The sequence below is a fragment of the Rhinatrema bivittatum genome, chromosome 5 (genome assembly GCF_901001135.1).
Source record: "Rhinatrema bivittatum chromosome 5, aRhiBiv1.1, whole genome shotgun sequence".
NCBI lineage: Eukaryota > Metazoa > Chordata > Amphibia > Gymnophiona > Rhinatrematidae > Rhinatrema > Rhinatrema bivittatum.
The window spans coordinates 121,456,335-121,483,137 of NC_042619.1; the positions used below are offsets into that span (position 1 = coordinate 121,456,335).

General features: G+C 46.9%; 1 protein-coding gene across 1 annotated transcript in view; it reads right to left on the reverse strand.

Moving 5' to 3' along the window:
- The window catches only part of FNDC3A (fibronectin type III domain containing 3A), a 1,040,529-nt gene that overhangs the window by 210,310 nt on the left and 803,416 nt on the right, over positions 1 to 26,803 (reverse strand). Inside the window, 1 exon segment of the mRNA XM_029602861.1 lies at positions 6,752 to 6,865. Coding sequence (XP_029458721.1) covers positions 6,752 to 6,865 — 114 coding nt within the window.

Here is a 26,803-nt window from a genome sequence, read left to right on the forward strand (position 1 = left end):
TATTGCATGAAACATGGCTTGTATTGGCGATGGCTCCTATTGTGGATAGCTTTCCCTTTTATTGGATTGTAACCTGATATTTTTCAATGTATAATAATATGGGTCAATATTACAATTTATAAATTCATATTAAAAAAAGGCTTGTATATGTACCCATGTTTTTTTTAAATCTTTTTATTCCCTGTACGTACCAGGATCATTCCAGACGGTGGGTTATGTCCCCTGTCCAGCAGATGGAGTCAGAACAAAAAACTCTCAGGGGGGTGCCTTATAGCCACGCCTCCCCTGCCTCAGCTCTCAGTATTGTTCTGACTCCAGCAGATGTGAGTAGGGGACACTGAGGTCCCCAGCATTTAGCCTTAGGCTTTTCTATTTTATGGAAATAATTTTTTATTTGTTTGAGGGATCAAGTTTTTGTTAGGGAGAAGTTTTATTAGATTAAATTTCTCTTAGACTAATTCAGCCAGGTTTCTGGTTTTTTAGACTTGCTGACAGACTGCTTGTCACTGTCTCCTTTTCTTCTTTCTGCCTCTTCCCGTTGTTTTTTTCTTCATGGCTGGAGGTAAGTCCTTCTTATTTTCAGGTACAGAGGGACTCGCTACTATTAGGGTCCGAGGGAGCATATCGGTGGTGCCGGTCACTCCCCTCCTGCCCGTGTTCGTGTCTACCCGCCCCCCCCCGGTGGCGTGAGGAAGTGCTTTGACCTGCGGCCCCGCGAAGTTACATTCCCCGGGGCCGCCAGCCGTTGGGAGGTCCCATTCCCCGACGGTCTTTTCGGGTCGGTGGGGGTAGAACGGGGCCGGACCCTCAGCCTTGTTGTATCGGCTGACCGTTTTCACTCTGCGCGCTCGAACATCCTCCATCTTCGCGCCTAAATGCAGCGGCAGTCAGTTGGTGAAGGCGGCGGGGTACAGGGGGACTCCCTGTCCTGTGAAAGTTGGCGTTTCAGCGTTTCTTCGGGAGGGGAGGATAGCCCCTCTCTGGACGAGGTCGAGCTACCTCAGGACCGAGCGCGCAGAAAGCAGCAGGCTCCGTTACCGCCGGGTGCAGGAACGGCGGCCATCTTGCATAAGGAGGCAAGCACCGGCATTTTGACAGACGACACAGAGACTCAGTTTTCTTCTACCCTGCCGTTTCCTACTGTCGGAACTCAGCCGTTTGGACAGCCTGTTGGAAACTCAGAGGGATTTTTCTCTCCGGAGTTTATTGTGTTAATGCACAGGGCCTTTGTGCATAGCAGGGACTCTCTGCTGGGTGGAGGGGGTCCTCCTCCATCTAAGATACCATGTCTGTCCACTGCCTTGGGGAGTTTTCTTCCCCAGGTTATCGTACCTCTTGCAGGGGAAGCTCCGGGAACTTCCCGGGGATCTTCTTCTGCCCTGACAGCACTGCAGACAGCAGGAGGAGGAGATCCTCTCGTGAACCCGCTCGCCGAGGACCCCTCCCTGACAGCTCAGGTCGAGGGGGGTGATCCTAGAGTCCTCCGCATTTTTCAGGCGGGAGAACTTGATGAACTCATTCCACACATACTCCAGGAGATGGACATTGATCCCCTTCCGGACCCAGTGACTCCGGACCAGAGCGTCAAGAAAGGGGATCCACTACTAGCGGGACTTCGTCCTCTGGCAAAAACCTTCCCCACTCATCACAATATTTTACAGCTGATCGCCAGAGAGTGGGATACTCCGGAGTCCAACCTTAGAGTTGGAAGGGCCATGGATAAATTGTATCCTCTGCCGACAGATTTCTTAGAGCTTCTCAGTGTCCCGGCAGTAGATTCGGCGGTCTCAGCAGTGACAAAACATACGACCATCCCTGTTACGGGAGGGACGGCATTGAAGGATACCCAAGACCGAAAGTTGGAGGTTTACCTGAAATGGGTATTCGAGGTTTCGGCTCTGGGTATGCGAGCTGCTATTTGCAGTTCATTGGCTCAGCGTGCAGGACTTCGGTGGATACAACAGCTTCTTACGTCTCAGTCTTTACCAGACGCCGAGGCTCAGCAAGCAGACAGATTAGAGGCCGTGGTTGCCTACGGAGCAGATGCCTTTTATGATCTTATCAGAGTACAGGCACGAGCCATGGTGGCTGCGGTGTCGGCACGCCGTCTTCTTTGGCTAAGGAATTGGGCAGCTGATGTTTCATCCAAAACCCGCCTAGGATCTCTTCCCTTCAAGGGAAAGTACCTCTTTGGGGAAGACCTGGATCAGATTATTAAGTCACTTAACGAAAACGCGGTTCATAAGCTACCGGAGGATCGCCCCCGCTCTTATAGATCTTTCAACACCGGCAGAAATAGGTTCCGAAATCAGCGCAAGTCCCGGCCCACGAGACAACAGCCACCTCGAGCTCCTTCTTCTCGCTCACATACTTGGAACCGGTCCTTTCGGGGCCGCCGTTCCGGTAAGGACGGACACGGAACGGGTACCTCTCCGAAATAGTCCCAATGATGCCAGGGGGACCCACGAGTCAGTTCCCCGTCTAGGGGGGCGGCTTACGCTTTTCTACGAAGCATGGGTCCACATAACCTCAGACCAATGAGTCCTAAGTATTCTAAGACAAGGTTACGCGTTGGATTTTGTCCGACCTCCACCGGACAGGTTCCTATTCTCTCCATGGGGGTCCCTTCTCAAACGCCAGGCCGTTCGACAGACACTAGTTCGTCTCCTTGCATTGGGGGCGATAGTACCTGTGCCGGCCTCCGAATTGGGTCGGGGCCATTATTCCATCTACTTTGTGGTACCCAAAAAGGAAGGGACCTTCCGGCCCATTCTGGACCTCAAGACCATCAACAACTCCCTCAGGGTACCTCGGTTCTGCATGGAGACCCTCCGTTCGGTATTGGCTGCGGTACATCCAGGGGAGTTTTTGGCCTCCTTGGATCTTACGGAGGCGTACCTGCATATTCGATCCTTCGAGACCACCAACGGTTCCTTCGCTTCAAGATTTTGGGACATTTTCAGTTCCGGGCTCTACCCTTCGGGCTGGCCACGGCCCCTCGGGTCTTCACAAAGATCATGGTGGTGGTGGCGGCGGCTCTCAGAAGGGAAGGAATCCTGGTACATCCTTATCTGGACGATTGGCTCATCCGGGCAAAGTCGAAAAGGCAGGGGATTCAGGCAGTCGACAGGGTAGTTCAGTTTCTCCACTCACTGGGGTGGATTGTCAACTACGCAAAGAGCAGGCTACGTCCTTCACAGATGCTGGACTTTCTAGGAGCGCGCTTCGACACGAATGCAGCCATGGTGTTCCTCACTCCGGAGAGAGCGCGGGTTCTACGCGAGCAGATCCTCAGGTTTTTGACTCTCGAGGTCACGATGGCGTGGGACTATCTTCAGGTTCTGGGAACCATGGCCTCCACCATCGACTTGGTGCCCTGGGCCTTTGCCCACCTGCGACCTCTTCAGAGGGCTTTGCTGTCCCGGTGGAAACCGGTCTCCCAGGATTATCAGGCGGTTCTCCCGATTCCAGATTCTGCAAGGCTAAGTCTCGATTGGTGGCTGAATCCACAGCATTTGGCTCAAGGAGTGTCCTTGGAGTCACCGAACTGGGTGGTAGTGACCACAGACGCCAGTCTCTCGGGCTGGGGAGCGGTCTGTCAGGACAAATCGATGCAGGGGCATTGGTCGACGCAGCAATCGACCTGGCCCATAAACCGATTGGAGGCCAGGGCCGTGCGACTCGCCCTACAAGGATTTCTACACCTGTTGCACCACAGGGCGGTACGAGTACTATCGGACAACGCCACCACAGTGGTGAACATCAACCGTTAGGGAGGCACAAGGAGCAGACTGGTATCCTTGGAAATCGACAGGTTGATGGAATGGGCGGAGCTTCATCTTCTGCGACTGGCAGCCTCCCATATAGCGGGCGTCGACAACGTACAGGCGGACTTCCTCAGTCGACAGCGTCTGGATCCCGGAGAGTGGGAACTCTCAGAAGAGGCGATGACTCTGATAGTCAAACGCTGGGGAACTCCCCGCTTAGATCTCATGGCGACGGCCAGAAATGCCAAGGCCGCCCGCTTTTTCAGTCGAAGAAGAGAACATGGAGCGGAAGGAGTCGACGCTCTGGTTCTCCCATGGCCACGCCAGTGTCTTCTGTATGTTTTTCCACCGTGGCCGCTGGTGGGAAAGGTCATTCGAAGGATAGAAGACCATCAGGGTCCGGTGATTCTTGTGGCGCCAGAGTGGCCCTGACGGCCGTGGTTCGTGGATCTTCTCCATCTAGCGGTGGACGACCCTCTCCGGCTCGGTCACCTACTGCGACTTCTCCGTCAGGGGCCAATATTTTTTCCAGCGGCAGATCGCTTCTGTCTTGCGGCTTGGCTTTTGAAAGGCGTAAAATGAGACGTCGCGGTTATCCGGAACCTGTCATATCCACCCTGCTACGGGCGCGCAAGTCGTCCACTTCGGTGACCTATGTTCGGGTGTGGAAGGTCTTCGAGGAGTGATGCGTCTCCCAAGATATTCAGGCGCCGCAGGCTTCGGTGGGGCAGATCCTCTCTTTTTTACAGGCGGGACTAGATCTGGGTCTGGCCTATAACTCCCTCTGGGTTCAGGTGGCGGCTCTGGGAGCTTTGCGTCAGGGGGTGGATGATGGTCTTCTGTCTACCCATCCAGATATTCTGCGATTCCTCAAGGGAGTGAAGCATATAAAACCTCCGATCCGCCCTCCATGTCCGTCGTGGAACTTGAACTTGGTGCTTAAGGCTCTCTGCGCTCCACCTTTTGAGCCTTTGCGGTCCGCTTCCATCAAGGATATCACTCTCAAGACCGTTTTCCTTGTTGCTCTCACTTCTGCACGACGGATCTCGGAGTTGCAAGCTCTCTCATGTCGGGAGCCATACCTCCGATTCACTTCTACTGGAGCTTCTTTGCGTACGGTACCTTCATTCCTACCCAAGGTGGTTTCAGGGTTTCACCTCAAACAGTCGGTGGAACTTCCATCCTTTCCCTCTTCGGAGCCGGGTGATCTACACAAGCTAGATGTACGGCGTTCTCTGATGCACTATCTGGATGTTATGAATGAATTTCGCCTTTCTGACCATCTCTTTGTCCTCTGGTCGGGGCCCCGAAGAGGATGCATGGCCTTGAAACAATCCATTGCTCGTTGGCTGAAGGGAGCGATCGTTGCGGCATATCTGGGATCAGGTAAGTCACTGCCATTAGTGGTCAAGGCGCATTCTCTTCGCGCCCAGGCAGCCTCCTGGGCGGAAAGCTCCTCTGTGCCCGCCCAGGAAATCTGTAGGGCGGCCACTTGGAAGTCTCTTCACACTTTCACCAGGCATTATCGTCTGGACGTCCGGGCGCCCTCGGACGGACAACTGGGAGACAGGGTCATTCGGGCAGGGTTGTCCGTGGCCCACCCGTGATGGGAAAGCTTTGGTACATCCCACCGTCTGGAATGATCCTGGTACGTACAGGGAAATGAAAATTATTCCTTACCTGCTAATTTTCGTTCCTGTAGTACCATGGATCATTCCAGACACCCTCCCTCGTTTTTGGGGGTTTTTCTATGGGGACATCCCTGCTCACCTGTCTCTAACTTTTCTCTTTATCTGTATTTCTGATACTGTGGGTCTGTTCTTCCACGCAGTACTGTTTACAAGTTTTGGCACAGTTTAGAGTTTTTAGTTTCCAAATTTATTGTCTGGGCCCCTGTTGGGCCGGCAGTTATACTGTATTTTGATAACTTGATCCCTCTGGTTTACAAATTTTCTTCTCGTTTCGGCTTGGATAATCTATTTACTGAGAGCTGAGGCAGGGGAGGCGTGGCTATAAGGCACCCCCCTGAGAGTTTTTTGTTCTGACTCCATCTGCTGGACAGGGGACATAACCCACCGTCTGGAATGATCCATGGTACTACAGGAACGAAAATTAGCAGGTAAGGAATAATTTTCATAGATAAGGACATGTGGCTGGTATTTCTAATAAATGTTTTTTTGTAAAGTGTTTTTGATTAATATTTTGGTTGCTAACATTTTGATAATCTGTAGAATTTCTGTAGGGCCACAGAGCCTCCCATTTCTATTAATAATAGTCTAATAAAAGGTATCACAACCTACAAGGAATCCAGTTTTGTCTGAGAGCAACAGAGCTACTAGAACTTCTGCACTTCTAAATTAATTAATTAATTTCTCAGCTGAATTTGTAAAAAAATAAAGCAATTGCATAAGATGATCAACCTGAAAAGACAAGGAATAAAGTGTAGCAGAGCCAGAAGTATGCTATAATTTGTGTTTACTGCAATAAAAAAAAATACTAGATTTTATCTAGTATTCTTAAGACAAGATGTACCAATGCAAAAACAATAATAAAAGTTGAAGGGACTAAGTGAAAATAAAAGTATGAATATTAATGAATCATTTAACTTTATTATAGTGATGTTAATTTAAAACCAGCAGCAATTTCTGGCATTCCACATTTATACTGGTGACCTGCTTCACTGACTTCAATGGCACCACAGCTGGTTAGCTTCATTAAATTTGTGAATCTAAATGATTCCCATCAGTTTAGTATTACCCAAACTCTTACATGCTGCTCTAGTGACTTTATACTTTCTATATGGAAAAGAATCTAAGTTAAGGCAAAAGTATAACCAGCGTGATGCTTTCACATATATATTTATTTAAGGAAGATTTATATTAATTTTAGTTTCATCTGGCAAATGTAATGCAAAATTTAAAAAAAAAAACTATACAAAATGAGCTTTTTATTGAAATACAATATTTCCAAAAACTATCTCCTACCTCCCAATGAACTAGTGCACATGTTGCAGATCTACAAGTCACTTTAGGAGGTCTGCACTGATCTGGTGGCCCAGGAGCTGTTGTAATTTCACACTTTTCTGAGTATAGTCCATACTAGGGAAAAAACAAAAACAATTCCATTAAAGAAGCAATACCACCAAAAAATGTTCAAAAACATTCAGGTGGTACTTAAAACAAACATAATTAATAAACTTTTTCAACCTGATTTTAATTTAATTCCTGAGTACTATTTATATTAATTTTTTTAAAGCTCTTCCTGTTCAGTTGCTCCTACCATTCTGAATCTAAATAGGAACGGTATTAGAAAAACTAGTTGCTGGAGTGAATAGTAGGGCATGAAATGGATAGGACATTCCAACCTGAGAGAATAAAAACCACACAATTATTTGTGTAATAACAAAAGACATGCAATGGAAGCTAGGAGTGATAGTGGGTCAGTCAGAATGACAGGAAAAGAATAGAAAGGAAACAAGAGGAGGAAGCAGAAAAACCCACTGAATCACAAAGAACTTTTGAGAGCAAAACTGCACTGTTGACTTAAAAACACATACAAAATGTGAAGATGGATGGTGATGGTTTCATGCATGCATCGTTAAAGGTACCTAACCATGTTACCCGATGAATAATTCTATATAATCATTAACCAACCACCAAATTTTTAAATTGTAACAAATGGAGTGCCTCAAAAACATGTTTTGTTCACAAAAATTGAGTGTATGTTGAAAAATAAACTAAACAGAAAACTATATATAATGTGTCTATCTTCTCAAACTTTTGCAAAAAATATCAAGCCACAAATCTTTAAACATTGAATCATTTCACAACAATCTACTTAGCTCAAATAATGCACTCCCAGATTACTCGTCAAACCATTTAGTTGAATGATGCACTCCCGTCAATCTATTTAGTTGAATGATACACGCCCAACATGGCCAAGTTTCGGAATCGATCCTTCATCAGGGGATGTGTCACTAAACATATAAATTGACTGCAGGTAGTAGGAAGAAAACTTCTCATCTGGTACACATAGCAACAAAGTGCTTAATAGGGAGATTTATCGCGAAACATGTAAATTAGTGGAAAAGGAAGGAAGGAAGAAACCATTTCATCTAATTCGTCCGGCCGACAGCATTTTGGGTACCTTTAATGAAGCCAAAGTGCATGTCTCCATCGGGTTTGAACATACTTGAGAAGACACAGTGTTCTGAGCACCTCATCCCTGCTCCAGCCATGCCTACTATCTTCAGGCCTGCCTGAACCAGAAATAATGAAGTGTCACTGAGTCCAAGAGCAGTCTCTGGAGAAGAAAAATCATTATGAACTGTGAGGCAAATATCCATAAGAGCTGGATCCGTACCACTTCCCATCCTTCCCCTCTCCCACCCCCTTCCCATTACCGTCCAAAACCAGAACGTTTCCAGAAATGCAGTAAACTCTTCAGAATGGAAAAAAAAGCATTAAGAAAAATTTAAAGAGAAATAAAAGTAAAAATAAAAATTTTGGGACACCACTGATGTCCCAGCCAAACATCTCACATGTACCCACATCCCCAAGTGTACGGTACACTCTCTCAGTTCCTCTTCAGGAGTCACTATTTTGGCACTCCTTTGTTTTTGAGCAGGCAAGGCTTTCCCAATCCGTTCGAGGTATCGCTGGACCCTCATCGGTGAATTGAAGACTTCAGGTTTATTGTTTACAAGGACCTTCAGGTGTGCAGGATAAAGCAGAGCGTATGAGAAGCCACATTGCTGCAGGGTTTTCTTCATTGCCGCATAGCCACTGAAAAGTCATGAAAGAGCATCATCTTTTGATTTTTGTATAGAACTTCACCCTTTGTCGGCACTGCCTCTGTTTTATGGCCTTGTCAGGAAAAGCGTGAAGCTGCATGATTACTGTGCATGGCCTTCCATCTGGCCCTGGTGCCAACACATGGTGCACTCTCTCCAATTTTATGTGGTCTGCACTCATGGATAACCCAGAACATCCAGCAGCCATTTTTTCAAAAAACACCACCAGCGCGCTTGAGCCTTCCTCTCCCTCCGGGAGAACCTCCAAGCGGATGTTTCACCATCTACTTCTATTCTCCAAATCATCGATTTTTTTCTGTGGTGTCTGTGAGCTGCCGTTCCAGGAAGTCTACCTTTTGCTGGGCATCTGTCAACCATAATTTGAGGCCCTCAACCTGAGTTTCAACTGCTTCCAACTGTGTCGCTTTCTCCTGAGCAGATGCCATGAGCTCAGCTACTTTGCCCACAACCACTGCCAGCTCCTGGTTAATATTTGTGGTAAGTTTAGTTGAGAAGGAATCAAACAACTTTTGCAGCTTTTTTTTGGAGTGTCAGCCAGTGTGGTGAGAGCAGGCCACTCGTTATCTGAGGCCTGCTCCCTGCTGCTAGCTATGGATTTAAGACCAGTTTTTTGTGCTTTGCTGGTCTTATCAGCTCTCATAGCAGGCAGCGATTTAGTGGACACATCTTTAGGGCCCAAATATAAGAATGAGAGCTTAGAATGAGAAAAATTCAGTGCCACAGACTTAGAAGCACCAACTGCGACCATCCTCACTCTTCATCTCATCATGTGATCTCCGGAGTGCTTTATTTTTATGTTCTTATCAGCTTGGAGAAGAAATGGCTGAGAGGAGATAGCAAATGTTGCTTACCTGATGTAACAGGTGTTCTCACAGGACAGCAGGATGTTAGTCCTCACAAATGGGTGACATCGAGGATGGAGCCCACCACGGAAAACTTCTGTCAAAGTTTAAACAGAACTTTGACTGGCCCCTACTGGGCATGCCCAGCAAGGCACTGACCCTGCAGCCAGCAGGGGTCTCCCTTCAGTCTGATGTTCAAAGCTACAGGCAGTGCCTAGAAAGTAAAAATAAAACGAACCCAACACCGCGGGGAGGCGGGCGGGTTTCGTGAGGACTAACATCCTGCTGTCCTGTGAGAACACCTGTTACATCAGGTAAGCAACATTTGCTTTCTCACAGGACAAGCAGGATGGTTGTCCTCACAAATGGGTGAGTACCGAGCTGAGGATGTCCCGACTTGCACCAAATGTACCCAACGGTGTGCAGCAGGCACAACAACTGAGGAGAAATTTGGGAAAGGGCATCCGCACCCTACCGGGTAGGTGGAAGGGTGTTGGTACATCAGGTTGGAAAAAGGTTACGCAAGACAGACTGGCCGAAGATGGAGTCCTGTCTTCCAGCCTTGTCCAAACAATAATGGGCTGCAAAAGTATGGAGAGAACTCCAGGTTGCAGCTTTGCAGATGTCAGGAAGCGGCACCGATCGAAGGTGTGCCACTGACGTCGCCATGGCCCTCACAGAGTGTGCTTTAACACGGTCTTGAAAAGGAATGCCAGCTTGCTCATAGCAAAAAGAAATGCAGTCCGCCAACCAGGAAGAAAGAGCCTGCTTACCCACAGGTTGTCCCAACTTATTAGGATGGAAAGAGACGAATAATTGAGTGCTCTTCCTGTGGGAAACTGTACGGTCTAGGTAAAAAGCTAGAGCCCGTTTACAGTCTAGGGTATGCAGGGTCTGCTCTCCAGAGTTGGAGTGGGGCCTGGGAAAAAAGATAGGTAGTACGATAGATTGATTGATATGAAACTCCGAAACTACCTTAGGTAAAAATTTAGGGTGAGTGCGGAGTACCGCCCGGTCCTGCAGGAGCTTAGTGTAAGGCGGATAGGTAACTAGGGCCTGTAATTCACTAACCCTGCGAGCTGAAGTAACAGCCAAAAGGAATAACACTTTCCAAGTGAGATATTTCAAGTCACAGGAGTGCAGAGGTTCGAAAGGAGGTTTCATTAGACGACCAAGAACCAGGTTAAGGTCCCAGGATGGGGCCGGAGGACGTAAGGGTGGCTTTAGATGGAGTAAGACCTTAAGAAAGCGTGTTACTAGGGGTTGTACTGAAATAGGATTACCCCCAATACCCTTATGGAAGGCGGCTACCGCACTGACATGCATTCTGATAGAAGAGGTTTTAAGACCTGATTCAGAGAGATGCCATAAATAGTCCAAGAATTTGGAGATTGGACAGGAAAGGGGATCAAGGGACTGAGAAGTGCACCATGAAGTGTACCTTTTCCATTTGTATGAGTAAGACTTTCTTGTGGAAGGCTTTCGTGAAGCTATCAGGACCCGAGAAACGGAATCTGAAAGGTTAAATGGTTGAAGGACTAACCTTTCAACATCCATGCCGTCAGGGACAAGGCTTGGAGGTTGAGATGGAGGACGCATCCGTCGTTTTGAGTGAGCAGATGCGGGTCCTTTCCCAGAGGAATGTGCCTGCGGATGGAGAGATCCTGGAGTATTGGAAACCATACTTGGCGTGGCCAGTAAGGTGCTATCAGGATCATGGTTCCTCCGTCCTGGCGTAGCTTCACGAGAGTCTTTGACACAAGAGGGAGTGGAGGGAATGCATAGAGCAGACCTGTTGTCCACTTGAGGGAGAATGCATCTCTCGGCCGAGAGTGCTGGCTCCGAATGAGAGAGCAGTAATCGTCCACTTTGTGGTTCTGAGGGGACGCAAAGAGGTCTATGCGGGGAGAACCCCACTTGTGAAACAGAGAGGTCGCTACCAGAGGATCGAGTGACCACTCGTGTGGTTGGAAGACACGGCTCAGCTGGTCTGCCAATACATTGTCTACTCCCGGCAGGTAAGTGGCCCTGAGGTACATGGAGTGGGAGAGGGCTTCCGCCCAGATCTGCGCAGCTTCCTGACACAGAAGGAAGGAGCCTGTGCCTCCCTGCTTGTTTATGTACCACATGGCCACTTGGTTGTCTGTCTGGATTAAGATTATCTGATGAAATAGATGATCTTTGAAAGTTCGGAGCGCATAGCGGATTGCTCGAAGTTCCAGGAAATTGATCTGGTGTTCGGCTTCCTGTTTGGACCATAACCCTTGGGTTTGAAAGTCGTCCACATGGGCTCCCCAACCGATGTGAGAAGCGTCGGTGGTTAGGATTACTTGCGGATCCGGTGGAAGAAAAGGTAAGCCCTGAAGGAGGTTGACCTGAGTCGTCCACCAGGTTAAGGATAGGCACAGCGCTTGTGTGACTGTGACTATGGAGGACAGAGGCTGAAAAGCTTGAATCCATTGGTGTCGTAGAGTCCATTGTGTTACTCTCATGGCTAGACGGGTCATGGGAGTGACTTGAACCGAGGATGCCATGTGTCCTAGGAGAATGAGGAACTGGCGAGCCGTGGCAGTGTTCTGAGACTGGAGCTGGCGAGCCAGGGATATTAGGGTGTGGACCCTCTGAAGAGGAAGGTAAGCCTTTGCCTGTAAGGTGTCCAAGTCTGCCCCAATGAAGGATAAGGTTTGAGACGGGACTAAGCAAGATTTCTCGTAATTGACAAGAAACCCTAAGGAAAGGAGTGTTTGAATTGTCAATTTTAGGGAGGATTGAGCTATCTGTTGGGTGGAGGCCCTGATTAGCCAATCGTCCAGGTAGGGGTAGACGTGGACACCTTCCTTCCTTAGGAATGCTGCTACCACTACGAGACATTTTGTAAAGACTCGTGGGGCAGAAGCCAGACCGAAAGGTAGGACACGGTATTGATAATTGTCGTGGCCTACTAGAAACCGCAGATATTTGCGATGGGAATGTGTGATCGCAATGTGGGTATAAGCGTCCTTGAGGTCGAGAGAGCACAGCCAATCCCCTCTTTGTAGCAGAGGGAGCAGCGCGCCTATGGTTACCATTTTGAACTTCTCTTTTTGAAGGTATTTGTTGAGGGCTCGAAGGTCCAAAATGGGACGTAGTCCCCCTGATTTCTTTGGTATTAGGAAGTATCTGGAATAGAATCCCTTGCCTCGTTGAGAGGGAGGAACGGGTTCTATAGCATTTGATTGCAGAAGAAGAGATACTTCCTGTTGTAATTGAGCCAAATGGGTGGATAGACTCCACGCTTGAAGAGGCGGGGAGTCTGCCGGAAGAGTTATGAAGTTGAGGTGGTAACCCTGTGCGATAATTGTTAGCACCCACTGATCTGAGGTGATCTGCAACCAAGGTTGTAGAAAATGGTACAGTCGACCTCCTACAGGAATGTCTGGAAGAAGGGTTTGGCATGTGTTCCCTACCAGGGAGTCAAAGGCCAGCCGCAGGCCCAGGAGGAGGGGCTACAGTAGGCCTTTGTCTCCTAGGCTGACGCGGCTGAGGCCTAGTAGAGGATCGAGCTGGACGAGGCCTGGCCGATGGAGGGTAGTAACGGCGTGGCCGAAAGAACGACTTCTTAGAGTCCTTCTTAAGTGGTTGTTTGGAGGAAACCTCAGACGGAACAGAAGAAAGTTGTTTCAACGTCTCGTGGTGATCTTTCAATTCAGCTACTATTTGCTGAATTTGTTCTCCAAATAAATTGTCCCCTAAGCAGGGTAAATCCGCTAAACGATCCTGGACCTCTGGGCGAAGGTTGGATGACTTTAACCAAGCCCAACGTCTGGCCGAGATGGCAGTAGCTGAAACCTTTGTGGAGGCATCGAAGATGTCATAAGCCGTTCTGATCTCGTGCTTCCCCGCTTCAAACCCTTTGTTAAGAAGGGCCTGAAGCTGTGGCTGGTATTGGTCAGGTAATGTGTCAGCAAAATCTTGCATCTGTTTTAGGATGGCTCTGTTATATTGCGTCATGTAGAGTTGATATGAGGCTATGCGAGAAATCAGCATAGCTCCATGGTACACTTTCCGTCCCACACTGTCCAGGAATTTATTGTCCTTGACCGGTGGAGCGGAGGAGTGTGGCTTTAGACGCTTGGCCTTTCTTTGTGCGGACTCAACCACAACAGAGCGATGATCCAGTTGAGGCTTTTGAAAGCCTGGTGCTGACTGGACGAGGTATGTGGAGTCAGCCTTTTTGTTAACTGGTGATACAGATGAAGGAGATTCCCAGTTTTTCTTTAAGAGATCAAGAAACACCTGGTGAATGGGGATGGAAGCGATGATTTTTGGAGCATCCAAAAATTGAAGCAGTTCCATCATCTGGTGTCTGTCATCGGTCTCAGATTGCAGCTGAAAAGGTACAATTTCGGACATCTCCTTTACAAAATTAATAAAGGAGAGATCCTCTGGAGGAGATCTTTTTCTACTCTCTGTAGGAGAAGGCGGTGATGGTAAATCTGTGTCAGAAGATGTATCATCACCCCAGGTATCATAGGGATCACTTGGGGGTTGAAGCCCCGATGGACCTGGTTGAGGATCCAAAGGCATCGAAGGAAACCTTGGAGGAACCAGCGGTACAATCGGTACTGGGAACGGCATCGAGGGTTTCGGTGCTGCCGATGGAGTCGGTGCCGGTCTTGGAACCGATGGAGCCAAAGGATAAATCGGTGGAGATATTCGAGAAGGCACCGATGGGACCACCCCGGAAGGGGGAATCAGGAACGGTGTTTCTCCCGCCGATGAAAATCCAGTCGGAGACGATGGCGCTGTCGGTACTACTGGAATCATCGATGGAAGGGCATGTACAAGTGCCTCCATACGTTGTAGTAGCGGTGCCAGCGCTTCCACCAAAGGTTCGGTGGTCGGTTCCTTCCTCGGTGGCGGAGTCGGTGCCGGGGTCGATGCCGGTGCCGGAATCGGTGCCGGAGACGGTGCCAATGGAGGTTGGAATCTTTGCATCGCTTTCTCGATGGCCTCCTGGACCAGCCGGTCCAGTTCTGCCCGGAGACCAGGGGTAACAATACCCGGCTCGACGGGAGAGGGAGGCTGAGGCAGAGCCGGAGGGACCACTGTAACCGGTGGGATCACGGCTCCCACACCCCTAGAGGGTGAGGGTTTCCTCGATGCCTGCGAACGAGACGTGGACGGTGCCAAGTCTGATCGAGGCCTCTTAGTCGGTGGCTCGGCTTGTTCAGAGGTCGATGACTGTGGGATCCTCGACAGGCCGAGACTTATGCCGTCGATGGCGATGCTTGTCCTTCCGGTCTCCTCGCCCATCCGGGGAGGGGACAGGAGTCGACGGCCGAGAAGTCATCGATGGTGGACGGTCACCGGAGGGTTGACGATGGTGGTGCAACTTCGACGGTGCCGGTTCCGATGACGTCGATGCTATCGATGGCGTTGGGGTGGGTGCATGGAAGAGGAGCCCCATCTTCTCCATCCTGGCCTTGCGACCCTTAGGTGTCATTAGGGCACATTTGGTGCAAGTCAGGACATCATGCTCACTACCCAAACACAAAACACAAACCCTATGGGGGTCTGTGATTGACATAGTCCGGGTACAATCCAGGCATCGACGGAACCCGGTCGCCATGGCTTAAGGCCAAATTTAGTCGCGGGCTCGGTAATTGCCAACAGGCCTCAAGGGCCAAATTCGACGGTAGTCGAAGAAAAAAGGCAAAAAACTTACCGGTTTCCGCGGAGGTGACAAAAATTTGTCGAAGGGAGACCCCTGAGGGGCAAATTTTCTTCGGAAAGAAAAATACCGAATTCCTGTCAGGAACGTGGTAAGAGAGCTCCTTTCACCGCGTGGCAACTGCTGCACGGAAAAAAGAAGACTGAAGGGAGACCCCTGCTGGCTGCAGGGTCAGTGCCTTGCTGGGCATGCCCAGTAGGGGCCAGTCAAAGTTCTGTTTAAACTTTGACAGAAGTTTTCCGTGGTGGGCTCCATCCTCGATGTCACCCATTTGTGAGGACAACCATCCTGCTTGTCCTGTGAGAAAAGATAGAGGTCTACACAAGTGGAATGGAACGAATAAACGTTAATTGATTGTTTACTCTTTCAAAGAGTACAAAGACAAGGGGACACATAATTAATTTATTAGGTGATACATTTAAAATATGAGAAAAATTTTTTTTTTTACTCAACGCAAAATCAAGTAATTCATTGCCAGAAGATGTGATGAAAACTATTAGGGGCAGATTTTAAAAACTTGTGCGAGCGCAGTAGGCGCGAACAAAAGTATGCTGGATTTTATAAGATACACGCATAGCCGCGCGTATCTTATAAAATCCGGGGTCGGCGCGCAAGGGGGTGCACATTTGTGCAACCTGCGCGCGCCGAGCCCAGCGCGCGCTGCCTGTTCCCACAGAGGCCGCTCCGATTTCGGAGCGGCCTCGGAGGGAACTTTCTTTCGCCCTCCCCCCACCTTCCCCTCCCCTCCCTTCCCCTACCTAACCCACCCCCCCGGCCCTATCTAACCCCCCCCTTACCTTTGTGCGCGTCGGCCGGCTGCCCCGCTCCGTGGTCCGGTCCCGGGGGCTGTTCCGGAGGCCGCGGCCATGCCCCGGAACGCCCCCGGGCCGAAACCACGCCCACGTCGCCGCCCCCAAAACACCACGCCCCGCCCCCTAAACGCCCCGTCATCCCGACACGCCCCCCGACACGAAGCCCCGGGACTTATGCGCGCCGGCGGCCTATGCAAAATAGGCGCGCTGGTGCGCGCGGGCCTTTCAAAATCCGCCCCTTAGTGTAGGACAAGTTTCTGCAGGAAAAGTCTATAAACAATTAATAAGGTGGACTTGGGGAAATTCACTGCTTATCCCTGGGATAAGCAGCATGGAATCAGGTACTTGAGACTCAGATTGGCCATTGCTGGAAACAGAATACTAGGCTTGATGGACCTTTGGTCTGACCCAATATGGCAAGTTTTATGAAACTGAATCTGTCTAGTCCAATGTGGGGCTATGAGGATCATAGTCCCTTTGTCTTACCTGAGCTTCAAAGTCATCATTACCAGTGGTACTACTGGGGGAGTTCTATGCACAAAAATGTAAAATTCTTCAAAATTCTGCATATTTTATATGCATCACAGTATTTGAGCCTGTGAAATCTTCATTGCGAACAGGAAACACTCCGCTCATGGCCCACTGTGCCTATCTTCAAATTCTGCACCAATAATTAATATTCTGCACAGGAGGGGAATTCTCTGCAAATTCTGTACTCTACAGTAGTGCAGAATTCCCCCAGAAGTACATACAGATGTCCCTGTCCCCAATAGAGGGAAAAAGCATCTAAGGTTAGCTTGCTATGTATCCTGTATGTGGAACAGAAGAGAGGGACCGTCCTGTTCCAAGGGGCTGCAAACAGATCCACCTCTGGGGTTCCACAGAGGTGGAAGATCTGTTTCGCTACTACTTGGTTCAGGGACCATTCATGGGGGTTTGAAGGAACCACTCAGTCTCTCTGCAACCCCATTCTCCAGACCGGCCAGATACGGAGCCCTGAGCCTCATCCTTTGAGACAGGGCCCACAATCAAATCTGGACCACTTCCAGAGACAGAAGTTAAGAGCCAGTACCTCCCTGCTTGTTGAAGTAATACATCGCCACTTGATTGTCCATCTGGATCAACATAATTTTGTTGGACAGCTGATCTCTGAAAGCTCATAGGGTGCACAGTTTCACCCAGAGCTCCAGGAAATTGACTTGAAGCTGACATTCCTGGGCAGACCAAAGGCCCTTGTTGCTGAACCCATCTACATGTACTCACCACTCCAGTGTGGACTCATCCGTTGTCAGAACAATTTGTTCTGGAGGAATTTGTAAAGACACCCCCCCCCCCCCAATATTACCAAATTGGAAATTTCTCATCATCAGGACAGAGTGTCCCGGGGTGACATGGATGGAATCCTGAAGATTCTGAGTGGCCTAAAACCAGTGGAAACTCAGGGTCCCATTGGGCTCTTCTCATGAACAGATGTGCCATGGGAGTAACATGCACGGTTGCAGCAATGTGGCCTAACAGCCTCAACATGTGCCAAGCAGATTTCTGCTGGCTTGTTTGGATCTCTGCTGCGATGACCATCAGGGTGATAGCTCTTTGCAGTGGCAGGAAGGCCTTGGACTGAGCTGTGTTTACCAGAGCTTCCATAAATTCTAATTGAGCTGATGGGCTGAGATAAGACTTGGGGTAGTTGATGACAAACCCTAGTGACTCCAGCATCCAAATGGACTCTTTAGTCCCTGCCCGAGAGGTACTCTTGGTCAGCCAATCATCCAGATAGGGAAATGTGCACTCCCAGTTTACATTTTGTAAAGACCTGCGGGACAGACGCAAGCCCAAACAGCAGAACGCGCTACTGTTAGTGCTAGTTTCCCATCACAAATTAGAGATACTTCAGGTGACTATAGAAGATATTGATGTGAGTGTAGGTGTCTTTTAGATCGAAAAGGGATGAAGGTACCCAGGGAAAGCATCTTTAACTTTTCTCTTTTGAAAAACTTGTTCAGGGCCCTCAGGTCTAGAATGGGATGGAGTCCCCCAGGTTTCTTTGGAATCAAGAAGTACCAGGAGTAGAATCCCTGTCCTCTTTGCCCTGGTGGAATGGATTCCATCACTCTGGTCGTTAAGAGGGAGGAGAGTTCCGATGAGAGCACCTCCTGATGAACTACGAGCTCCCAAGATGGGCTCAGGGGGTGATTTGGAGGAACAACCAATAAATGTCTCGTAATTTAGATCCTCTGTGGATAATGGTGAGGTCTGAGATTACACTGGGCCACTGGTTCACAAAGAACAGCAGCCTGCCCTCAATCAGGATGTCTCCTGAGATGGGTACCGGAACAATGGATACTCTCTGATCCAGTCAAAATTCTGTCCCAGGATTTGACTGAGGTGCTGATTGGGGCTTTGGGACTCTCTGTTGCCTAGGACAGTTACGAGGGAGCCTGTTGCTGACTGGACCGAGAGGGCAGAGAATAATGCCTTCTCTGATGGAAGAAAGCCTTCTTCAGCCCTAATCTCGGAGCTCTCCTAGATGAGGATGTTGTATCTTGGGTACTAGCAGAGAGCTGCTGGAGTATCACACAATGATCACAGATTTGTACCACCATGTCCTTCACATGATCTACGAAGAGATTCTCTCATGTGCATGGCACATCAGTGAGTCACTTCTACACTTCCTGTCAGCTATCAGAGGCCTGCAGCGAGGTGAATCTGCAGACAATCCCTGCGGCAGTGACTCTTGATGCTCCCTCGAAAATATCTTAGGTTGAACGGACCCCATGTTTTCCACACTTCAAACTCTTTTGCACCAGTTACTGGAAAGTGTCCTGCTGCTGTTGAGGCAGCTGCTCGGCCACCTCTTCCACACGGTTATTTTCACTTTCGAATAATAGAAGGACTAGGGGACATTCCATGAAGTTAGCAAGTAGCACATTTAAGACTAATCAGAGAAAATTCTTTTTCACTCAACGCACAATAAAGCTCTGAAATTTGTTGCCAGAGGAAGTGATTAGTGCAGTTAGTGTAGCTGGGTTCAAAAAAGGTTTGGATAAGTTCTTGGAGGAGAAGTCCATTAATGGCTATTAATCAATTTTAATTAGGGAATAGCCACTGCTATTGATTGCATCAGTAGCATGGGATCTTCTTAGTGTGTGGGTAATTGCCAGGTTCTTGTGGCCTGGTTTTGGCCTCTGTTGGAAACAGGATGCTGGGCTTGATGGACCCTTGGTCTGACCCAGCATGGCAATTTGTTATGTTTTTATGCTTCTGGATGTCCTGCATATATTAGTCCATGAAGAGCTGGTAGATTGCTTTGCGGTCAATGAACATAGCTCCCTGAAGCACCTTCTCCCAAGAATATCCATGGTACTCTGGCTCCTTCCAGGGGGCCCTGAGGAGTGGGTCTGAAGATGCTTGGCCTTTTTGACAGCAGATTTGGCCACATCCAATTGATTCAGCAGCTGGCGTTCGATTCCGGGAGCCTTCTGGATGAGTATACCACTTTTGCCTTATTGACAGGATCCACTGAGAGGGGGGTTCCCCCACATCCTCATCAGTGACTCCATCAGAATCTTGTGAACTGGGACCGCCATGATCTCCTCTGGAAGCTCCACGTACTGGAGGATATACAGCATCTTGTGGTGGACATACTCCTCTGTCTGTAACAAAGAGGATGGCCTCAGCCATACACCAACAAACACTAGGAAGAAGAGGTCTTCTGGAAGAGACTTCTTTCTATCAGGAGGACACGAATCGGAGGGGAGGCCATCTGATACCTCTTCTTCCGAAGCCTCTGAGAAGTCTCCCTGCCAGGGATCAAGAGGTTCGTCCTCACTGTCATAGATAGGGGATGGATCCTGTGGCACTCAGTCCTTGTCCAGTAGTATGGGAATCTGAGCGACTGGCCAGGTGGACTGGGACCTCAAGGCTGCACCCGTTCTCAGTGGCGTTTCCTTCTCCAAGGAACCACAGATGAACACTGGTCCAGTAGATATTGGCGCCGATGCCCCGCTGGGCATTGATGCTGCAGTAGCCACAGACACTGGTGAGGGTGCTGGCAAGGCAACAATAAGTGCCTGCAAAGAACCAAGCAGCAGTTTGAAAAGCAACAGTGCTGGTCCTGGTGCCGCCAGTCTCCAATACAGAGTCTCTGCATCACCCTCTCCATGGTAAGCTGAACTTGTTTTTCCAGTTCCTCCTCAAAGATCTACAATGCCAACACTGACTAGGAGACAGGAGATGTGATCTGATTCTCTTTGGAACAGAGAGGAGGATTGGTGGCAGACATCTGGACCCCTGAAGCCTGTGATGAACCCCTGGGAACCATAGAGAATGAACCATCCTCCCCATGGGGTCATTTTGGGGGCTTCTTGGCAAAAGCCGAATCATCCCCATGCATCAACAGGGACTGATGCCAATGCTTCTTCAGCTTCTCTCAATGCTTGGCTTGGTCCTTCCCTGGTGCTGAGGTTGAAGACAAGGAACTCAAATCCATGGCCTGTCTCCAGAGTCCCTGATGACCATCGATGCCAATGGCTCGGCCTATGTCGATGGCCATTGGCGCAGTTCAGAGGTCCCTCGATTTTGATGCTTCTGATGGATTGATTTTCCAGTGCCTGAAGAGTTGTTCCATCTTCTCCAGAAGGACATGGCGTCCTTTTGGGGGCATCTGCTGCAACCCCGGATATCATGCAATGCCTCCAAGCAGGGAACACATCTATCATGGGGATCTGCAACAGACATGATCTTCGTGTATTGAGGGCATTGCTGGAACTCTGCTGAAATGGCATCACAAAACAAAAAGGATGCAAGATCAGTCTTAAAAGATTTACAATGACTCCCAATCACAAACCGTTTTCAATATAAAACTCTATCTCTAATCCATAAAACTCTGTACAATAAGATGGAATGGCACACTGCAGCACTTCACTTTCACACTCCACAAAGAACCACTAGATCAGCCAGCAATGGATCCTTGCCCATTCCTTCACCTAAGTCAGCACACCTTAACTCAGTCAGACAAAGAGCCTTATCAATAGCAGGTCCACAGTTGTGGAACTCACTCCCCCAAGAGTTTAGAACAGAACCCAACACCAAACATTTAAAAAGAGTCTTAAAACCTGACTCCTTAAACAAGCCTTCACTTAACACCTGCCAATACATCTGGCCTTACAATCGCAATGCTTTCAATTCATTTAATCATATTGCAGAATATTTTATTTTGAATTTTATTTATTTACATCAAATTTAATAATATTTATTTGTATATTTTTTTAAGATGTTATATTTTAACCATGTGATTGTTTAATGTGCTTAGTTTTACTTGTTTATTTTATTTTATGTTTTATTGCTTCATTGTAAACTGATGTAATATACATTTTGAACGTTGGTATATAAAAATGAATAAATAAATAAATAAATAAATAAATAAAAATAAAGATCAAAAGCGATGGCGGTGGCCATCAATGGTCAGTGGGCACTGAGTGCACCACCACCCCGGGTTTTCCACTATGAAAGAAAATGCGTATGAAAGAAGAGTGTTTTTCACAGTCTCATAAATGTAGTTGGGAAAAATTGCTATGTGGTGCCCTTTGAACTGCAGGCCTCCCACCTTGCATGCTTTACGCAGAATCTACTCTTAGCCCTGAAATGAGACAATTTCACAAGAAATGAATGGGGGGGGGGGGGGGCATTATCACCAGGCTTTGTTTTTTGGACCTGGTGTGCAGTGGCCACGGTCTTTAGTCAGTTTGGGTCTGCCACACACTGTGTAAAAAGTGTGATCTAAGCATCTACTCCAAAAAAGGAAATGGTAACTCTCCAGTCCATCTTCTCTGGCACCTCCAGCACTTGAACATTAGCCCAGATTTATCTTATCTTACAGAGCTTCCAGCTGTTTCCAAAAACAGACCAGAAAATTAGCTGCAGAAGTTTCCCAACCTTCCAGGTCAGAGACCCTTCTCTCTAATTTCTTCATTTTTGGGCATATTTCATCAATCTCACTAACAGTTATTTTAATAACCCCCAGACCTGCAATTATTGCTGACCATAGCTTTTATCTCAGCAAGAATTACTGCTGCTGTATTAGGCTCAATAATACTGTCAGCTTGACACACATATTCCAGATTTTCACCAACATTTTGACCGTGGGGCTCTGACTCACCCGACTTTTTAATAAGTTTGTGATATGTCTCTCTGCGGTGCTCCATGTTTGTCTCAGCACCATCCTTAAATGTGATGTAAAGGTACTTACACTGCACAAAACTAAAAAAAAAACCTCCTTAAAAAAAATGTAACAATAATAGTCAGAGGGGGAAAAGGCCCCTGGGGAAGATGGAGTTCTATAAAAAAAAAAAGCATCCATCACCATCAGCAACCCCCAGAATTCTGCAAAATTATGCACATTTGTCAAAATAACACAATATTTTTGCCAGTCATCATCCTGCATTTCAGTGTAACCCAGTATTTTCATTTAAATTATAGTACAGAAAACAAAGAGCCTTCTCGTTTTTCTCAAATAGTGATTTCCTTCTGACAGAAAGCATCAAATTGTACTCTGAAAAACTTCTTTCTGCATCTGCAGATTTAGAGACCGAGTTTATACAACTGAAGGCCAGTTTGGCAATATTTGGAATTCTCCCTTGGACTGAAAGCCAAAACAACTGGAGGTCTAATACAGCTTAATTCTGAATAGCTTCAGGCACAATCTTTTCCCTGTACAATTTTGGTTCATGGTCATGTACCTCAGAGAAACCAGGTATTGTCTGAAAGTGCTCATACTGTTCTTGCAGGATATAAACCCGATAGGGATCAAATAACCAAAAGACTTCAGAAAATTCAGACCTGGTTGTCAAGCTTTTCAGAAGCTTCAAAGAATGCCTCTTGAAGATAGTGCAAAAGTCAGGAGCAGAAATAAATATCCAAACTAATGTAAATGTGGGGAATGGAGGGTGCCACTGTTGATAAGTCTGATGGAGGATTTGTTTCAAAGTGTACCTGAAGAACATCAAAAGTTTGCTCACCAAAGTCCCAATTGTGATATGTCTGGTACACTTTAATACAATAAATCTTCCATCAGAATTCTCAATAGTGATAATCTCCATTCCCCACTCTTAAAAACAGTAACATAGTAATGATGGCAGAAAAGGCCCAAATGGTCCATCCATAAGCCCAGGAAGCTTATGGTAGTATCTGCCACGCTGTGCAAGTTACCCTATGTTTCCCGTAAGGGTAGCAACTGCTGCTCTGTGCAGTTATTTGATGAGCCTTCTTGAAAATTCAACAGTGCTGATGTGTTTTGCTTATGGACTTGGCCTCAGAAGCAGTCCTGTACATATTCATTTATATCTGCATATCGGTACCCCAGACCATAAAATTCAGGGCCCGTGTTGGTGGCCTTCTGAATCCAAGCCCTCTTTCACCGCCCCCCGCCATCAAAGCGTAGTGTATTTGCATCAAGGCTTATTGGTTAAGGGTAATAATCCCTTGCCTTCTGTTAAGGGTAGTAATTGCTGCTCCATATATGTTATCCCCATGCTTATCAGCTCCCCAGGTCGTAAAAGTCGGGGCTTTCATTAGTTGTCTAGACAGGCAGCTCTTTCAACAGGGCATGGTTTTTGGCCTCCTTAAATTCAAAGGACTCAGAAGTGCTTTCTGAAGGGAGTTCTAGATGTGAATCTGCAGTTCTTCCAGAAAATACCTACAGTACCTGAATGTAATCCACTTTGAAATACTGAAAAATGTGAAAAAGCGGAATATAAAAATCTAAATAAAAAAAAAGATCAAATGCTTTAACAAAGCAAGGTTTCCTACTCTTAAAGATCAGATTTAAACTGAGAATTTGTTCACATTTCTTTGCTAGAAAAATCTCTACTCTTAACAGTGGAAACATAGTTGGGTTTTTCAGCATTTTCTGAATAGTGTGAACAAACTGGTGAGCTGCTCTTACATGCTTCATTGAAGAACTCTTTGTAGAACTGAAAATTCTTAGTGTGATACTGAACAGCATGAAACCAACAGGGCTAAGAGGCATGGAAGCTTTGTCATTTGGAGATATCTCTTGTAGTTTTTCATTCATGAAATGGAGGTACTTCACTTTCCTACTACCAGAATTATAGAACATGTTTTTGAAGCACCTTAAAAATGTATCAACTAACTGAAAAGGCTTCCTGATTGATTCACCAACTAAATTAACAATACATGCCAAACAAGTGACATGCAGAAAATTTGGAGATAGAGTAGAAAATACACTTTTTTCATGTAACTGGCATTATCAGTATCAATTACTAAAATGTCAATCAATCTGATACTCATTTACCACTTTGACTACAGCTTGGGAAACAGTTGAGTGATTAACAGCATTTAAAAACACTGTATCCACAAAAAAAAAGTGTTAACATGCCCACTGCAATCAGGTTCCAAAGGTGCAACAGTACATTCAGATTTGATCTTGCATCATCATTCTAAGATCAATTGATCGCAATTCTTCATCATTAAGCGGTTTAAGTTTTCTTTTTCTTTAAGGTACACTTCTTGTAAGTGTATCGCAGTCAGCTGTGTCCTTCCAGGAACTGCACCACCATTCTGAATCCTGCTGTTGAGAAATTTCCTCAAAAGTGGGTGTTCACATTTGGACAGCTATGTCTTCACCCATGCTTTAAAATCTGAAAGAGGAAGCTAGATCATTCATGAGTGCCTTGATCCAAGGTGACTTGCACTAAAAAATAAAAATCACATGAAAATGAAAAAGTGAAGACATTCTTTTGCTATAGCTGCTCTTTATATGTCAACATTTTCTTAGATTTGTATTTATATCCACAGTTTCTTTCTCCGTCTGCATTTTGCTTTTCAGTGTACTTGTGATGGTCTTCTAGTGTTTGATTCCACCATCTTCCTTCAGTTTGTGTTTTTTGGATGCAAAGTGATTCAAAATTACAGATTGGCAGTCATGATTCAAAGCACCATTGCAGGATATGCAAAATAATTTGTCCCCATCTGCATATAGTTTTGAAGAGAATTCTCGAACACGAGATCATTGTGTAGACATTTTTGATGCATGACATGAAGGATGTACACTATGTTGTGCAAAAGAACTAATGTTCCTTTGTCATTTGGTAACTTTATCTGGATCTGGCTGGCTACATTGAGAAGTACTTGGTCCTTACATTTTTCCCAACAGCTCCATAAATGGCCTGTCATTTATGGAGCTGTTGGGAAAGCAGTGTCTTTCTCATAACCGAATGAAAGAAAAATACTTATCCCTCTCCATTCAATTCAAACCTATCTTCTCCAATTCTGCCCGGAGATAGCAGAGCAAGGACAGTTTTGGCCAAATACAGGGCTCCCATGGTTGGTAATGGATTCGGATTTTAGATTTACTTACTTTTCCAAATCCAAGCTCAAGACAAGATGGCTTATAATTTCAAGTTTATACCTGAGGCAATGGAGGGTGAAGTGACTTGCCTAAGTTCACAAAGTTGGATAAACTGTATCTGAACCATAGATTTCCAACAATGCTGGCACTGTGTTGGCAAACAAAACTGGCTTGTATTTGGCTAGAAGGAAGTATCTGCTTCTTCAGTGCTTCTTTTTTCACTTCAGCAGAATCATCCTGTTTCCTGGTCAAGCCTTGAGGCTAGCCCCGGTCACTGTAAGAAATCTTCACAGTACATTCATGGATGCAGGTCTCTTTCATAGGAAAGGAGCAACTGGAACAAGGGATCATAGGAGGAAGGTGAAAGGGAGTAGTCAGGAGTAATCTAAGGAAATATATTTTTACAGAGAGGGTGGTAAAGGCATGGAACAGATTCCTAGTGGAGAAGGTAGAGACAAGGACAGTATCTGAATTCAAGCAAACATGAAACAAGCACAGAGGATTTCTGAGAGAGAGGTAGAGATGGAATGCTGAACAGTTGGTGTGGATGGGCAAGGCAAGATGGACCATATTTTTCTATGTTTCATGGAGTGGAATAGGGAAAGGGTTCAGGCAGGAGGAGTGGGGAGAAGGAAGAAGATGCAAGGTGGCATCAGAAGGTTCCTGGAAGAAGAGCCAGAAGCTGGGATTTTGAGAGGGTGGGGGGAGGAGGAGAGGGCATGGCCAGACCAAGATGTGTATCTTCCCTCAAAGCAGTGCCCTAAGGGAAGTTACATGCCCAGCCTACCACCCACCCTGGCCCCGGTAACAGAAGGTCAGAAGTCAGTCCAACACTGCTCCGGCTCCACTTGCCCTCTTTACAGCCACCACTTGGCTCATCTGCCCCTGAACCAGCAGTCCTTATTTAATCCACCCAAGTGAGGGTAACCCAAATGTCAATCTACCAAAAACCCGCACTGAAAATCCAAACGTAACTTTTTTACTTATTTTTCTTCTTTTTATTATAATAGAAACTTTCTTATCTGTCACCTTTTCTCGTGTCTTTTACACCTAAATGTCGTTCTTAAATTCAAAAATATTAAAAATATTTTTAATATTTTTGAATTTAAGAACGACATTTAGGTATTAAAAATATTTTTAATATTTTTGAATTTAAGAACGACATTTAGGTGTAAAAGACACGAGAAAAGGTGACAGATAATAAAGTTTCTATTATAATAAAAAGAAGAAAAATAAGTAAAAAAGTTACGTTTGGATTTCCTGAACCAGCAGTGGCAGGAGCTGCTGCCACCCTCCACCTGAATGCCAATGTCGAGCAGTGGTCCCCAGTGACTTGGCTCCAACTTCTACACCACAATAACTAGTACCAGGGCCTGCCCACCTGTGCCAGCACCTTTCCCATGAGCCACTGACCCACCCTCCATCTAGGGTAGAAGAATCAAAAGCCCCACTGGGACTGCAGTACAGAGCCCAGGAAGCAGCCACTAGT